The sequence below is a fragment of the Idiotropiscis lumnitzeri genome, chromosome 18 (genome assembly GCF_059441095.1).
Source record: "Idiotropiscis lumnitzeri isolate Australia: NSW breed Sydney's pygmy pipehorse chromosome 18, RoL_Ilum_1.0, whole genome shotgun sequence".
Taxonomy (NCBI): Eukaryota; Metazoa; Chordata; class Actinopteri; order Syngnathiformes; family Syngnathidae; genus Idiotropiscis; species Idiotropiscis lumnitzeri.
The window spans coordinates 1,131,856-1,149,134 of record NC_142408.1 but is presented as its reverse complement, the minus strand read 5'-3'; the positions used below and the strand labels follow the sequence as shown (position 1 = coordinate 1,149,134).

Genomic DNA, 17,279 nt, shown 5'->3' with positions numbered 1-17,279 from the left:
CTGTGGTGCCATCGGCAGATGGAGACTGCTCGCATGTTTCTAGCTTTTTTTCTACTCTCGCGATAAACAAACTTGCCGTAGACTCGAGCCAGCTCAAATTTGCATCAATGCCATCCAAGTTAACGCAAATCATGGATCTTCGCGTAGCATCGCTTCGAAGCACGCAACTCCAAATATATATGGCTGCTTTTGGCTTGTTTTTTTTTAATAAAACCTTTATGTCATCGAATCGTAGCAGATAAATTACCTACTCAGTTTATTTTATTCATACCTTTTTTTATTTTTTGAGCATCAATTATTTGTGGATTTTCTTCATTCGGGCCCGGCCCCGACCCCCCACAAATACCTAATGAGAGTCGTTTTCACAACTTTGAGGATTTATGTCCGTGGTTCAGGCAAATGCTCCAAAGCGCCCTGAAAAATCCGTCTGATGAAGGAGCCGGCTTTTTTCCCCCGAGAGAGCGACGCAACCCTCGACCTTTCACACAATCGGCGGGCCACCGATACGACGCGGCCTCACCCTCGCACACCTTCTATTGTGCTGCGGCCAGCGGCAGCTGCTGAGAGGCACATTTAGGTGTCACGGGGCAACAAATGTTGCTTTAATTGGAATTGTGGCATGAGCTCATATTTCCTCCGTGCCGCTTTATGAATCCCCCCCCCCCATGTCCATTGTTTGGAGGGCCGCTTTGACGTCGCCCTGGCGGTCCCGGCTAATTGAACGAGTGTGTGCTTGGACCGCGTTCAAGGGGAGCCAGCGTCTGTTGCCTTTACTTACGTGTGTGTGTGTTATCGGGTTCCACGAGGTTGCGTGTGTGTGTTGGTGCGAGCGAGGCTACGTGCAGGATCTTGCTCAGCCTTGCCGTCATGTGTTTTCTCAAATTGGACCGAGCCTGCAGAGACGGATGCTGAGAAATTGATTTAGCTTTTTTGACTCCCGTTTTGTCTTTTTCGAGAGATTAAATCAAGCCGTCATGTGAGCTCAACCGAGAAACAGATCTTCAAACGGATAAACGAGGATTTTCTCTCCCCCCCAAAAAACACTTTGAATTGAACATGTATCGGTTTATTTTAATCAATGTCGATATTGTTCCGCGGTTGATCCACTTAGAGGTCGCTTTTGGCCAGGACAAAATCTGCTTTTATGATTTGAAAAAGTTCGGACAAATCAAATGAAATCATTTGTACACAAACTTTAATTTGATTTCCTGTTCCCTAAAACGATGTGCGCTAATAGTGGGTGTGCTTAAAAACATTCATTGAATTATATTTGCGTGTCCAAAACGGAGCGGAAAACAGGAAACGACAAGAAACGTTCACGTTCCTTGCCTCGTTTCACGCCAAAATGTTTTTTTAATTTGCTTCGATGCCAAGAAAGGGAGTCGGAATTGACTCCACGCCTGGACACTCCCATTCTTGAGTAATCTGAGGAGATAAGATTACTGGTAATCTGAGGGCATTAAAAACACACCAATCCCTTCCCTAATACGGGATCTTAACACTGGATCAACAAAACTTGCCGCAATCCAGGTCAAAAATAAAAAATAGGATAAGAAAGATTTGAATGGGTGAATGTCGGACTTCTGGATTTTATTTTGTGAATTAGGAGCAGTGATGCAAACGTGTTCTCGCCTTTCCTGATAACGTGTTGACGTGAGGCATCCTCATCGGTGACGCAAAACACATGAAGAGGAAGTGAAAGGCAACGTTGAGGCAGAACAGGTGCCGGCACCGACAGAATCCGTGTCAACCCGGGATTACGGGATGTGTCGCGCTGGGATTGTTAGCGCGCCACCCGCAGAATTACTCTCATACAGACCGAGATTGCAAATATGGAAGATTAAGAGCCGAATAAGACGCAGATAGTGCTAAATTCTCCAGATAATCTGTTGGCATGTCTTGATCAAAATACCCTTCATGAGAAAACAGAATTATTGTGTGTGTGTTGACTGAGGATTGGTGGGGATTATGGCAAAGGAGGAAGCAAAAATTGACAGTTCTGGACTTGAATTTGTTTGGCCGCTTTGATTCAAAACAGCGTTTCCGCACTTTAAGCGCGGAAACGCTGTTTTAATCCAAAGTGTCGATGGATCGGACTTGGATCGGAAAGCTCCTTTTTTTATTTTTTTTTAATGTTGGTGTGCTGCGCCAAAGGTGAACAGAATTCTTCTTCCAAATCTCCATTCCTCTTCTATATGCACATATCTGGAATGCACCCCCCGCTGTGAATGCCAATCTATATTGTGACCACGCCAAAAACAAAAATTGCCATGTTATGTCTGGCTTTCAGTTTAAAAAGAATATATGTGGGCCAATGTGTTTATTTATTTTTCTTGACTTCTTAATCTGTTTTCTATATGTGGTCAGCTCACCAGAACTAATGTGATCAGGGCCCGCAAAAGTGCGCGTCCGCACTTGGATGGGCCGAGTGGTTTGCGGGGAATTCATTAGCGTGCGCACAGGTGGCTTGTGTTACACAGCGCCGGTGAAAGGCGGCAGCTCGAGCTGTCCCGCGCCACCCTCGCCCGCCTCCCCTTTTCCTGTGTCACGGCGCGGTAAAGCGACACCCGCCTGGATGACATTTCCAACGGGCCGCTGATTAGAAAATGCTCTGCACTGAAACAACAGCCTGTGATCTTTATCAAACTTTAACATCCTCCCTCCCTCCCTCCTGCTCTTCAACCTTGCCGTCTATCCGTCTCAAAGGCTCGGCTCTCTCGGGAGCAAACTATAAGTAGTCCATCAGGCAAACTGCATTAGTGTAACTTCGTCCCAGGAAATTAGCAGAGCAGAGCGGCGCCAATTAGAAGTCAATAGCTGGCTTTATTAATCGAGCTAGCCATCGCACTTGATTAGATTAAGCCGGTGGGGGTGGGGGGGCGGCACCAGTGTGTACGTGCCAGTGTCCTTGTGTATTTAGTCATCTGTGTTTGTGCCTGTCTGCTGCTGGTGTGTGTGTGTGTGTGTGTTGGGTCCCACGCACTCAGTGGCAGGTGCTGCTGACTTGCTGATTCCGTCTCATTGTGACTTTCTACGGCTCGGTCACAGCTCAGTAATATGTTGATATTGACCTTCTTGGACTGCACGTCCTCAATAAAGCCATCAAGTCCTATAAATAGGCAAGGCGCGGCCAATTAGCGAAATGAAAATGTTATGACAGATCAAGATCATGTGTATAGATGCAATAAAGCAGCCATGATAAGTCGGGGCGTCGTGAAATATCATAACATAAAAATATCATTTGAAAATAGACAAAAAGTAACTTTGCAATCCATTACTGTCAACAGAATGGGAAACATCAAAGACACAAAGGCTAACAATTAGCTTCATTTTGGCACGCAAACGGCTCAGCAAGGAATATATTCTTTATCCTCTTCAAAGAATGCCAAATATCTCTGGCGTACTGAAGAGCGAAGAGAGGAGCTGCGTCTCCGGTACGTTATGTCCGCTTGTTTATCTGATACTGCCCTCAAGTGGCCAAGGTCTGCACACCGACATGAGCAGTCGATAGGATTTTTCAATATTCTATAAAACACTTTAGTTCTGCGACAAATGAAAGATGGTTTGAAATTTGCATTTCAAGGCACCACGATATCCGACATCCCAAATATCCCGTTCATGACTGGAGTCTTTTTCAGCAACATTACAAGTGCTTTGTGTCTTAAACTTCACGGATAAGGCAGTTTTTCAAGTCGCCCAATAAATAAATGCCCATGTAACCGTAGTTCATACTCACTATGTCTTGCCATGTCGCCATGACAACCGTGCCCCGTTTCCCCTCGGTGGGATTAAAGTGTGAATTTCCCGTCTTCCATGTGTAATCTGCAAATCGACAATCCCTCGCCAACTTGTTGTAATCCGTCCGACGTATCTGATGCCTGACACCTGTTCCTGAACCGGCGCGCTCGGATGCCGTTGTTTGAAACTTTCTGTTGGGCGTTTATTCGTACCATCCCGACATTTTCCTCACGCGACGCTGAAAAACAATCGACATATTGTTGCCGTACGAAAAGTCAGTGACGAGAAAGAACCACAACTTCTTCAGGCCAAAAGGAGGCGACTTTTTTAATCCTGCACATGCTAAATGACATTAGCGCTGCGGCTTCAAGTGTTGAGTTTCCAACGGGAGAGATGGAAAGGCTTTGTGTGCCTTTGACAACGTCGGAGTTCAAGAACCACAAAATGATCAACACAGCAAAGCCTTCTCTGTCTCTCTCTCTCACACACTCATCAAGAATGGGCTCCATCCGATTTCAAATCACAGCCGCTTCTGCCACATTGGTGTGTTGAAGCGGATTCAGACCTCGCTTCGTGGAGATGTGTACACGCTAACAGGGGAGCGCCGGCCCCTAAACGTCAGCCGGGCTCCACTGGCCCAGAAAGCGCAGCTCCCCCTGGGCTCGGTCTGAGACGCGGGTGGCTAAGTTGGCCTGACAGCTACATGCTTTAAAGGATGCATTCCCCGACCACGCAAAACCGATACCTTCCGACTTGCGCTTATATGGAAAGCGTGGAAGAAGAAAAGAAGCGGTTGTTTGAAAAGAAAGTGGACGTGATCGCTTTTATGAGGACGTTGCGACTTTAGCAGTTAGCGGTGGCGAGCATTCCGTCAGAGTTGATGGAAGGCTGGTCAATCCGTTTTGCTGACAAATGATGAGACGCTTCTAAAAGTGACCTAAGTGGGTTTTGGTCCGTCACTGGACTCGTCACTCCACTGGTCAGCACCGGCGGACTTTCTCCTTCCATTGCGGACGTGAGTTGCCTCAGGGCTCATCTCATTTCTCTATTGCACGTTCCCGCGTCGATGTAGTAGCCCCTCCCACTAGCAAATCCATGGAGGAGGGCGGGGATTACAAAGGTGTGAGGTGGGAGGAGATAGAAATGCGTTGGCGTCATTTACCTGAGGACCCAATCGGGAACGGTCGTGTTGGAAATTTTGAACTCTTGTTATTTTATGTAAGTGTATTTATTTGCTTCTAAACCTTCATGGTTACGTTTTTTATTGGTGCAATGATTCATTTTCAGAATATTCGATAAAGAATCACTTTGCGCTTTGGATTATGTTTACCAGCTGGAGAGTCAGACGGAGAGAAAGAGAAATGGAGCTGCTGGAGAGTCGAGAGCTTAATGACGTGTGGTGGACTTTTATTATGGTCTATTTATTTGGTACAGTGTTATAAGACCCGCATGGTTTATTTTATTTATAATACACATACCACGTCAGTATTGCTACAGTGTCCGTCCGTCTCTCTCGGATACTGGAGCGTGTGTTCAAATGTTTAAAAGGCTGCCACATCCATTCTGGTTTTGTTGGCCTGTCAAAGACCAAAAATGATGTAGAAAAAAAAAAAAAAAAAGAAATTAAATAAATAAATAAAACTGTCACGGTCCTCAGTGGAAATCATTTTCTCTCCATTGTCGCTTTGAGTGTGAAATTCCCAAGAGGACCGACGGGAATGAAGAATCTCGACCGCAAAACTTGAATGAAGACACAGTTTAACCTTAAAATACGTTCCCAAACAAGACGTTTAATTCCTCCCACGTTAGGCAAAGTATTTGCTGCTGATTCACACACAAGCAGCCTTTTACCGCAAATCTTCCGTTCGCATCAGTGGAATTAAGTTGGTGCACTCTTCTCCAAATTTTCCCATATTTGACAAAGGGCCTTTTCCCATGGCGTCCCAACAAACGACACCATTCACACGCGCCAGATCATGTGAAGCGCTGCAGAAGACATGACCAGCTGCTAACCTCCTCCCTCGACTCCAGTGCACCTCGGGAAATCAACGGCGATGACTCAAAAGTCCGCATAAACAAAGAGCTTAATCCGCCTCTTTGCTGCTTTGCTGTTATTCCCACTTTTGGACGTGTAAACAGACTCCGAGGAGTGGCGGCAGGCGTAATAGAAATGATCTGTCAGTACCTCTTTGAATGGGACCAAAACAAAATGATGGGAACTATTTGCAGCCACCCAAAACCAATATGGTGGCTTGTGGGGAGCTAAAGTGGGTCCTAGCGGTATTTAAAAAGAAAAAAAACTCAAATTCTGCAATTCAAAAATGATCCAGCTATATCATATGAATGGAATAAGAATCAAGCAGAAACAAATATTATTATATATTAAGTTATCTATCTCAAGGGGCTGCATTTTTGTCTTGTACTGCCACCTGCTGTCCACTGAAATTGACGTCAAAATGCCCACGGGTTCATCTTGCTAAAGTCACAAGAACAAACCCAAGGGAAAATGTTGTATATATATATATATATATATATATATATATATATATATATGTATATGTATGTATAAATATATATTTATAAATTATGTATCTATCCTTGCAAAATAGTGGGAATGACAAATGTGTTTGCACTTTGTTCCTTGCCACCACTCGTGTTTTGCAGCGCTTTCGCCGTCCACCTCCCGCCTTTGTTCTCGGCAGGCCTCGTGCTGGTCTGCGCGCATGTTGTGGTCGGAAAAGCCGCACTTATGAGGTGTCACGTCACGTTAGAAGCTGTGACCTGTCAAGGCTCGTCTCGCCACTTATCTGTCACCAGCGCCCCGTTGAGCGTCTGCCGCTGGATTTCAGCGGCGCACCTTCACTTCGGATATTTGTTGCTCGAGCATGCACCCCCGACATCAGAGGGTCGGCCATCAAGATGACCCCGATTGTCAAACAACAACATAATAATAAGACACTTTACGGGCTTTGAAAGCCTTGGGCTGCGTGGCCAGACCACAATTATCAACAATTAGTATCGTGCTCAAGACAATTTACAACACATACATCGAAAACAAACGAAAAAAACTTTAGGGGCCAGAACACAACTCAGACCAAAGAATAATGACAAATAGTGGCTGCTCAATATTTGAATGTTTATTTTTTTTGTGAAACTATTAATCTCTCTCTCTCTGTATAAGGGCTGTCTAAATGAAAGCGTTAACTCTGGAATTAAATGTTAACATTCTGCATTCATTCCAGGATATTATTCAAGAGTTACAAGCTTCACAAAAAGCAGTAGTTGAAAAATGTGATTAATCGCAATTTTCACTACCAGCCGAGGAAAAAGAAAAAAATGAATTTTTGACGTCTTTAGCCGTCAATGGCACTCAATGAGTTAATTACAGATTTTTTTTTTTTAGATTGATGAGTTAAAAAAATGGGCTGTCCTGACAGCACTCGAATATATACATTTCGATAGGTAGATATGAGGAAGTCTTGTGAGTCTTTGGCCCCCGCACAGCCAAGCCTCCAAGCTATTAATCATGCTTGTGATGGGGCCTGGAGAAACTGGAATGCAAGCGCGTGACAGTGATGGAGGTGAAGTGCCGGGTTCGGGCGTCAGGTAACTGCCACGCGATGTTGATCAGCGCAGCAACACACCAAAAGGCCCGAGCCGTGCCGTCCGCCGGTGGATGGCGATGGAGTGACAAGAAGCAGAGACTGTCAGCGGGGAAAACGCAAGGATGGGATGTCATGTTCCGTCCGCCGCCTAGACATGGCGCCGCTATCTTTGCTGAGACAGCTGCAAATGTGCTCACGGCGTGCTGCTGTTTTTTTTTGCATCACATCAAAGACCGAGCTGACTAAGTCTGAATTCGGGAACTAAAAATGGACCCATTTTGCCGTCTGCTTAGCTGAAGCGTTTTTGTGATCATGAATTGAAGGAAAAATAAACAATGCTAAGACAGTGGTTTGGAGTAATAATATTCGTCGTTTATTATTTATTTATTTACAGTCGATGGAGAAAATACACCTGAAAGTATTTTATTCTATCCACTGCTACATCAGCTCTCCATGAACGAAAATGAAGTGACTTTATGAGCGAGTGCAGGGCCAAGCGACGCTCCAACAAAAGGTCTGCGGCCGTGCCTTGAGGTAGCGACACTTTTCACCCGATGAGATAAGCACGAATGAAATGATTATTGTTGAGAGTGTCGGATTTCAGTGGCGTTCCAAGCGTTGCTTGTCAGCGATTCTCCTGATGTTGAGCAATGGCAAAAGATGCCTTTGTGTCGTGTGAGCTTGGCCGCTCAAAGGCCGCATTCACAAAGCTCTTTGGACCTCCTCGGGGGACAAAAAAAGTCCCCTGGTGGATTTTATATGTAAGAATGGCAGCAGAAGTTGATGCGGATGTTTTTTACTGATTGCGGATTATCAGTGATTTTTAAAGTGCGTTTCTAACTCACTTGTTGGATAGTTGCTTGGGTTACTTTTCTCAAGATTGGGTTAATTATGACCCAGCGTGTCGGGTTGAGGATTGCATCGTGTGAAGTGAAATGAACGCAAGTATGGCGGTCATTTCCGAGACGAGACTCTTTACGCCGCTGCCGATCTCACGCCTGGTTGGGTTGTGTCACGAAAGGTCAAAGCTGGGCCAAGTATATGCAAGTGACTGACTTTGGTTGTATTTTAATTTAAGAAGGTTACTCTGGAAAAGGCGGAGAGAAAAAAGTGGTACCGTTTTGAGAATGTATTAAAAAAAAAAATAACGTTTGTTTTACAACCAGTGAACTGTGCAGAAACAACAGAATTTGACGCACTAAAAATTCTAATGTATTTGACACTGATGATGGCTCATTTCAAACCCTTTAAGCAGTAAAAGTTTTAACAAAAAAAACTTGCTGAGTATTTCTGTTGGTGCACAAAAATGGCCACCAATAAAATGAAGCCTGAGGGTTAGATGTGAAAACTCGCAATGGGTTTGCTTCTAAAAGCTCTTGATGGATTACCTTCCACTTTTTTTTTTCTGTGATTGATGACGCACACGTGTCCCATTTGGGTCAATTTCCACATTTGCCGTGTCAAAGAGTCATGTTAGGTATGACGCTATCAGCTCGGCCCTCGAGGTGGACGAGCCCAGCGCGACGCCGGCCCAAAGGAAGACAGTTGGTGTTATCAGCACCATCTGCTCAACATGTTCCACATTGCTGAACAAATACTCATCCCCAATATATATATATATTTTTTTTTTTTTAAGTAGAGGTCAACTAGATTACTCACACTCTGTAGTTGAGTAGGTCTTCTGTTTGCCTGCCTTATGCCCAGCTATTGTTGGCAAATGAAGGTTAGGCTTCTCCTTTTTTCCACGTTTTCATTTTCTGTCTGGATATTCCACCATAGGTTCAGCAAAGCTCATGAAAACCAGTGTGAGTGTGTCGGCCATTCCTGCAATGAGAGAGCACTGCAAATGGGTGAAAAGTTATGCCAATCACGCCTTGTGGCTGTGCTTGGTTGTTTTTCTTTAGGCACGGTGGTTTCTTACAAAAATGACAAGGATGATTACAAAAGACTGACTTTTTTTTTTTGAACCTATTGAGTTTCAACTGTTTGTTGAGTGTAGTAACCTCACCTAAGTCCCGACAACGTTTGCTGATCCACTGTGAGGTGCTCGCTCATTTATCACCGTAATGCTCCTCATCTCCAGTTCCGGCCGTGCTTTCTTCTCCCGTTAAGTCTCTCAGCAGGGTGCACTCGCTTGTTATTTCTGCAGTTTCATCAAAACCTAACCATGTGTTCGCCCCCTGGTGGTTGGCTGACTCATTGCCTTGTTCGATACGCAGCAGAAAGCCCGCATCTGCTATGGAAATATCTCTGAGGATCAGATTCATCTTGATCATCAAAATCGTGATCACAAATCAATTTTATTTTTGCAGGCCAAGCAGTATGTTCAACCAATGACAAAAAGGGATTTTTTTCTCCCATTGCAAATGATTAAATATGGTTCGTATGCCCTATTACAAAGTGCGTGAGATCCCAAATATGAAGTTTGTAGGAGAGCTATTGTAGAATATGAACGCAGGTTCTAAAGTTCTCTTTGAATCACATTAAAGCACTCTGAGAGCCTCTTCAAAATATCCTTTTGTTGAACTGCCAGGCTGCATGCATATTTTAACACGCCGTGTAAATAATTTAGACACTTTTATGGCCGGACTCATCCAACTGGTGTTTGGGCTTCTGTTTGCACACACGCAGTCGAAAGCGAGACGGCAAATGTGAAATGTGACACGCGGTGGCACGTGACGGAGCGCCACGGCACTTCAACGTCGGCGGGTACAGTAAGCGGAGCGCCATGTTTGTGTGTTTTCATGACCCTGCTCTGTCATCTGACTCGACAGCGGAACGTCTGGAAAAAAAACAACAAAAAAAACAGGCCGATCTTGTGATTGGTGCACAGTGAGCGCCTCCGTTCACAGGTCCTGACGGTGACTTCGCCCCCTCCCTCCTTCAGGGCCAGGATGAGGAAAAAATGACTGACTGCCAATAAGAGATGCGAGCGCGCGGCACAAAAGGCCCCCGCAGCCATCATTACACTTCTCGGTCATGCCGTTGAAGAAGGGATGGCTTTGACGTGAACGCTAACGCACAGCGTAGCCTCGTTTGCAGTGGTGGCAAGTCACAAAGTTCAAATCTTTTTTTTTTCATTTTTCTGACGACTTTATTTATTTATTTACACCCTGAACTGGTTGCCAGCCAATTGCAGGGCGCACAAAGTCGAACAACCTTCTGATCTCACGCTCAAACTTAGGGACAATTTCGAGTGTCCATTTGACCTGCCATGCATATTTGTCGAATGTGGGAGGAAACGGGAGTACCCGGAGAAAAGCCATGCAGGCACGGGAACGATATTATCGACTTTGCCACTTTGTGTTCCTTGAATGATATCGCTTGTGAATGGTCCCTGCCAAATGTCCAAGTTAAAAAATATATATATATATTGAATTCATTAGATTGTGTCTGTGTACTGTACCTAATTAAATGTCCAGTTCGTGTTACGTGTCTTGAATTCGCCTGTTTCTGTATATGTCGCCGATACATTTACGCATCGCAGTCCGGCAATCAAAAGAAACTTGTTCTTCCCAAAAAATGTCTCTATATTGTTGTTTCGGTCTTTGTCTTGTGATGAAAGGCGCATATCCCAACTGGTCTTTTCATATCTGGACTGTTGTCTCCATGTCAAACAGGCGGAACAATAGCTCGGAGCTCCAGGCTGAATCCGTCGGCGAGAGGAGAGTGCTTCGTGCGGCCTGAGTCGGGAGATCAATATTTACAGACACTCCTCTTCTTTAGACGCCATTCATGTCACAACCAACAAACAGCCCTCCCTGCAAAGGTAATGTCCAGCCCGCCCCTAACGACACCCCCCCCCCCCTCCAGTACATTCTGCCCTGAGACAAAAAAGGTAAAGGTTGACAAAAGGTGTCTGTGAATCTTTTGAGTGGCACGCAGCGGCCCGCCGTCTGCATTCACCCGGCAATTATCTCCATGCCGACTTAATCCTGGCTGTTAAGTGGCAGGCTAAAAGCATGTGTACACACACACGCACACGCACACGCACACACCCACGCACACGCACACGCACACGCACACAAATGGGAGCAGGAGTGCAAGGTGGTGCGCGGCGTTTATCTGCGGGCGTCGTCGCACACCTGATATACGGCCCGGCTTTACAGGAAGCCACTCTTGGTGACCTTGGCAGAGATTGCAAATCCAAACGTGCACAAACCCACGGGTAATTCGGGTTCGAGCATCGCATGCGCCGACTGCGCTTTAATGGACTCGCGTCACGTCAACAAAAGACAAATTGCCTTTGACGGGCTTCCGAACCACTTTCATACTTGTACGACTAATATAGTTTTCTTTCTAAGAGTTTTCTTACGCTAATAAAGGTTCATGAATTGCTTCGTCGTAATATAATAAGCACTTTAGAAATCATTTATACTTGATTGTAAATGACAGCTGTTTTTTTTTTTGTAAGTTCAAGCAAGTACCAGCCATTTGATGGATGTGGAATGTTTTTTATTTATAAAATCTTTGACGACAACCCGTTTTGCTCCAGTGGACGGTGTCGCCATGTTGCGGATGAAACAACCAATCAAAACGCACATTGCGGCGGTCTAGCGATGTAATCGCTGTCCTGTACTTTTATTGTATATCACTGATGCCAACCGTATTTTTTTTTTTTTTTCCTTCCCAAACTCATCTTCCCCAACTCGTCCACCAGATGCCCTCTGACTTCACTTGCTCGGGTTTACCTGCCCACCTCTCGCCTCGGCCAAATCTCTCGTCACCTCGTCAGTCACTTGCATTGTTTGCTGACGTTCGTCTTTGTTGGTCTGCGAGGTGATAATTGTTGTTTGCGCCGGTTTTGTTTGTTTGTCGGGTTTAGGACACCTGCCGGATTTAGTATCCCGTAAACCTTTGCGCCTCTCGTTTGATTCCGAAACGGGCTAAACACGATAAGAAGTGGCAATTAGATCGCACCGCCCGTGCGCGATGGCCATGAAGCGTCACCAATTGGCTCTCGACTGCCTTCCGGGACAGAAAAAGACAATTTGGCAACCCTCGGTTCAATGTCAGTTGGCGATCTTTGAATGGTTTGATTCCAAAAAAAATCTTTGATGGCCTCTCGTCGGTCCGAATGATGCCTGAAAAAAATGCAATGAAGGAAATGTGTTTGCGGCACTGTATTGATTATTTCTTTGATTTTGGTTGAAAGAGTTGAATGAAGTTGAGTAAGTACCGGGTACTAAATGCAACGCGTGTGAAACTCATGCCTGAATGCCGCTGATGTTTTTGCGCCGCTAACTTGACGAAAGACTCACGTAAATTGACGTGTCCACTGCACGATGCTACTGAGCGACACGACATTTTTGGATCGATGACCAACCCCGAAGTGGCTCCGTCGCCAGTCTCTTGATGCAGAAATGCGCAAACGCCGCCTCGAAACGGAGGGTTGGGTGAGGTAACTGGAGCCAGTGTGAATGGACTCATTGTTGCTTTGCCTTAATAAGGCGTGACAAGTGAGGCGTGAATAGATGGCCATCATTAGGCCCCCTAAAAATGCCCCTTCCAATCAATGGGCCACACTCCGGTCAGACTTTCTGTCTACTAGCCAGCGTGCCTCTGAAGCCCCCCCCCCCCCCCCCCTCCACCCCTTCAACATGCAGGACACTGGATCCAGTTACAGCCACCCAGCCGAGGTGAGCTCAAACATGGCAACTGTATAGCCGCCGCGGCCCTAACACCCGAGGTAATGCAGTTGACGCCACATTTGAGGGAAAGGGGGGGGCTCCATCGTGAGTGCTTGTTGGGCCAAACGTGAATAGACCTCCTGATGTTTACAAGAAAGCGTGTGCGTGGCCACAAGTGCAAGTGTGGAGCAGACAAGAGATGCCGGGCCGCCAGCGTGGCTGATAAACGGCAGGGATTAGCAGCCACTTCTGGAGCCCAAGTGGCTCTATCAATACAGGACCGGGCCCATTGATCTGTTGTCTGGACGGGTGCTGGCGCTAATTCCTGGACCTTGGCTCTGAGTGCTGCTGGCTGGGGAGCTCGGAGGTGGGGGTGAGACTGACTGGCTACCAGTGGCGCCATCGGCAGACCCGACTGGATTTGAGGGCTCAGCGTTTACCATAGAGCAGCTCAAAATAGCAGCCCGACCGCGGCGCGGCTAATCATTAGAGAGGCCGAGCCAGGTGCTAATGGTCGTTTGAAAACACCGGTCATCCCAAGCACCATCATGTCATAAACAAGCACTTTGGTTTGAAAAAAAAAAAAGTCTTTTCATTGGAACCAATCACCGTGTCCATCGTCAGAATTCTTCACATGCTCCACATTATCACGCTCAAATGACATCCCGTGCAAAGTCTGCGGCGAGAATTCAAGAGCGTTGACACACGGAGTTGATCTGGAATAGAGGAGCGGACATGAACACCTCCTTAGTGGCCGTCCCCACGGAAGAAGAATTGAAAGCCTCGGCGTCATGAGTGTGAGGATTTATCGGCTGGAAGAGTCGAGCAAAGAAGAAGAACTCCAAAAGACCTCGACCGTCGATCGTTCGTTGGAGCGCATGTTGCTCATTTATTTATCTTGTCTAGATCAACAAGAAAGCCAACGAGAAGACGCACATCCTGAGCGCTGCTGTTGGGATTTCTTTCTTTACCGACTCATTTGATAGTTTTTGAAGTGATTGGTTGCCAACAATTCATTCTTTTCATTGTTTAGCATTTTACTTAGCTTCGCTGCTTCCGGTATGTGGTCGGTTTCTGTAATTTTTTTTTCTAGCCTCGATGTGCTGCCATCTCGGGCCAATCCAGGACCTGCGATGACGCGAGCATTTACTGTCTTGTGATTGGTGGCTGCGGGGATGAGCGGGCACGAGGCCACGATGACAATTTTGGGTCGTCGAGTCTATTAATGCTCATTTTATTCATCTGGATCCCAATCAAAATAATCACGATTATGGTGATTTTTTTTTCCATAATTGTCATGCTCTAATGGATGGTCAAGAAAATTGGATGGACTCCACCATTTGGATTCTGGATTGGAGGGCGGTCCAATATCCGTGGGCCTCAGTTGACGATTTGAGGAAATTGGATTGGCTTCATTTCTTGGCTTCTTTCACGGCTCGCTTGGTGTGCCTTCAAAATATGATCTCCCTCGAGAAAGGAAGAAGAACAAGTCCCACGAGACAATACAAAAAGTTCTTCCTCGTTATTATATCATGATTGAGTGACTGAGTAAAAAGTGTTTGTGCAGCACTAAATTGGTGAAAATGTTGTTTTGTTTTTTTTTTCAAAAAAGACAACATAACATTTTCTTTAGGTTTCAAACATTAAAAGGATAACAATTTTGATATGCGGCAAAAAAAGAAAATGAAAAAAATCCGCGGCCATGCAAAATGCATCTGGACAAATATGGAGTCAAATTCTTTTGCTGACAGAACGTAAAAAATGTTTTTCTGTGCACTTTTCCCATTCCTTGGCATGGCTGTGCTGTTGGTTTGACAGCCGGTCACAAACAATTTGACCGCTGAACGCCTGACTCAGACCCTGAAAAATTGTTTATGATGCTTCGGAAGACATTTTGACACCAGGGGCTGTTTTGGCGTTTATCTGTTGGGGGAGGTGGAGATGGAATGTTTCTCTCTGCTCACCTCGCTAAGAGTTTATGGCATGTCTTCAGGTATTTGCACAAGATAAATGTAAGCGTTTTGTCAAGATGGGGGGAGGGGGGGGGGCAAAATCGGCATTGATGCACTGAAAGGCTGTTTTGTTGTTTTAGTGTCGGATGGAAAGGGCGAGAGAAACGCAACGGGATTATCGCCTGACTTGCCAGCTGTCCGTGCAAAATGTAAGATTTCCTGCATCAGTGCGACAGTGACGAATCGGCATGTGATGGGGCGCATTTTTGTTGGCCTTTGTCCCCTCTTGCTTCGATTGACTGCGTGTTTTCGTCAACTTTGAATTGGGAAGAAAACAAATCTTGTCCAAATCCCGTGATCCCCAAGAAAATTCATTTTCTTCTCTTTTCAAAGTGACAAAGAGCTCGAGGTCAATTGTTAAAACAATGAATTCTTTAAGAGTTGGACGAGGACAAAAATATCGATCGTCGAAAGTTTATTATATATTCATGATATCATTAATTCCTCTTAAATATTAGGAAAATAAACCTTTTTAGTTTGTTTTTCTTTATTTCTTTTTTTACAATTTAAACCATAAGTGACCTTCCTATTTCACCAAAATGTTGATATTTCAAATTAATCTTCTTATTAATTGAAGTAAGTCAGAGGTTAAAAGCCCATTAAGCTTCCAATTTTTATTTATTTTTTCTAATTTATTTATTTATTTTTTTTTGGGGGGGGGGTTAAATGAAGTGCAAACGGACAATGCACATGCAAAGCCCAAAATCTGGGGGGTTGCTGACAGGATGGCCAATTTTTAATGAGCATCTTGTGGACGTTCACTTCGCAACACGTTTCCGTGCACAAGCCGACTGTGTACATTTGAAAAAAAAATGTTCAACACTTCTGAAGTTTTATGATGAGATTTTACGAAGACAGGGTGCACTTAACGACATTCATCGACATGCATAGTGTCAAAATTTTTTCTGCTTCCGTTCACATATGCTTATGAAAATGACATTTTTCGTCCTCTATCCTGTGTATGGATTTTTGTCATTGGCAGAATGTCCAAAAAAAAAATCATCATATTACTACCCTAGAAAAAGCAAGCATGTGAAGCCCCCCACACACATTAGTGGGTCATCTTCACCCCTCCATCAACTCTCATCTTTCAGCCAAAGCGTCCCCCTTAAAACAACTTTTCACCTCCCAAATTCTTTCCAGAGGAAGCTGTTAGCCCGGGCGGGCGCCCCTCTCAGAGGAAAGCCATTCATATTTGATTGGCGTCTGAGCAGAAATGGCAGTAATGTGTGCCGTAATCGCCACAAGTGTAATCAGGCAGGCTTCTGATGGCTTAACGGCTGGACGCGCACTCCACCAGTGTGTCAGGAGTGATATTGTATTTGGCGGCTGGGTCACGTTATTATTTTTTTTCTTTTTCTCTGAAAAGCTGTTTGAAGCTCTTTAAGTTCTGCTGACATTTGGATCTGTTTGCCTTTAGTTTTCTATTTCTAGTTTTGTCTTGTGTTAGGGTTTTGTTTTGTTTTTTTGAAGACCAAGCCAAGATTTTTTTTGTCAATTTGTATTTGTTGAACGTCTTGTAAGAAAGTTGTGACACAAAGATAATCATTTTTCAAAATGCTGAAAATAATTTATACCCTTTTTTTCAATGAATTCTTATCCAATAAAAAAGGAGTTGAATCATTTTGAAAAGAAAAATAAGAAATAAATAAGCCAAGTTAATATGATGCTATTTGAGGTAATTGAACAAAATTTAAAAAAATGAACCTTTATTTTTTTTTCTTTTGCTTCATCTCAGGGGACATTGAGCTGCTTCTGGTGTGCGCATCTTGGCCAACTGAGGCCAGAACAATGCAGAACTACATGGACACGGTCACTCCTCAAGCAGCAGTAATATTAGTCGCTCTTGGCAGAGGATAAAGACCGTATGCTTGTGAAAATTGTCCGATTGCCTGTCTGGATTTTTCGCTATGTTCGAATATTTGTTGTTCGGTCTTATAAATACGACAGCGCCGGTGATATTCATTAGCCCACCAAAGGTGTTTTGCATTGTTTGTTAGCATGCGACATGGTGACGTCATAAAAGCGTTCGCACTTGCTTCGAAATACATGCGAACAAAGCAGCTTGAGGAACTGCTCGACGCATGCGGCCAAAAGTGTTTAATAACTTCCATGGTTGGCATTCTGGATCGTCACACTTTCAACCAACTTTATATGAGTCGTGCCAAAACCCAGCGACCATTTAGTAACAGACTTTGAGTAGGCCCTTGCCGGCTGGAAGGAAGGAAAAGAAGGGGCGGGGGGGTGTTATCGGCGCTGAAATGGCTTTAATGTGTCATGAAATCGCGACAAGC

At 44.8% G+C, this 17,279-nt stretch overlaps 1 protein-coding gene across 3 annotated transcripts in view; it reads left to right on the top strand.

Moving 5' to 3' along the window:
* The window catches only part of LOC148318848 (uncharacterized), a 163,996-nt gene that overhangs the window by 113,424 nt on the left and 33,293 nt on the right, over positions 1-17,279 (top strand). For 2 of the 3 annotated variants that reach the window (XM_088280975.1, XM_088280976.1), the window contains exon 4: positions 10,964-11,112. In XM_088280975.1, coding sequence (XP_088137101.1) covers positions 10,964-11,112 — 149 coding nt within the window. Of the gene's footprint in view, positions 1-10,963; positions 11,113-15,065; positions 15,135-16,723; positions 17,146-17,279 lie in introns of those variants that run through there. The other variant, XM_088280973.1, reaches the window with a different exon arrangement.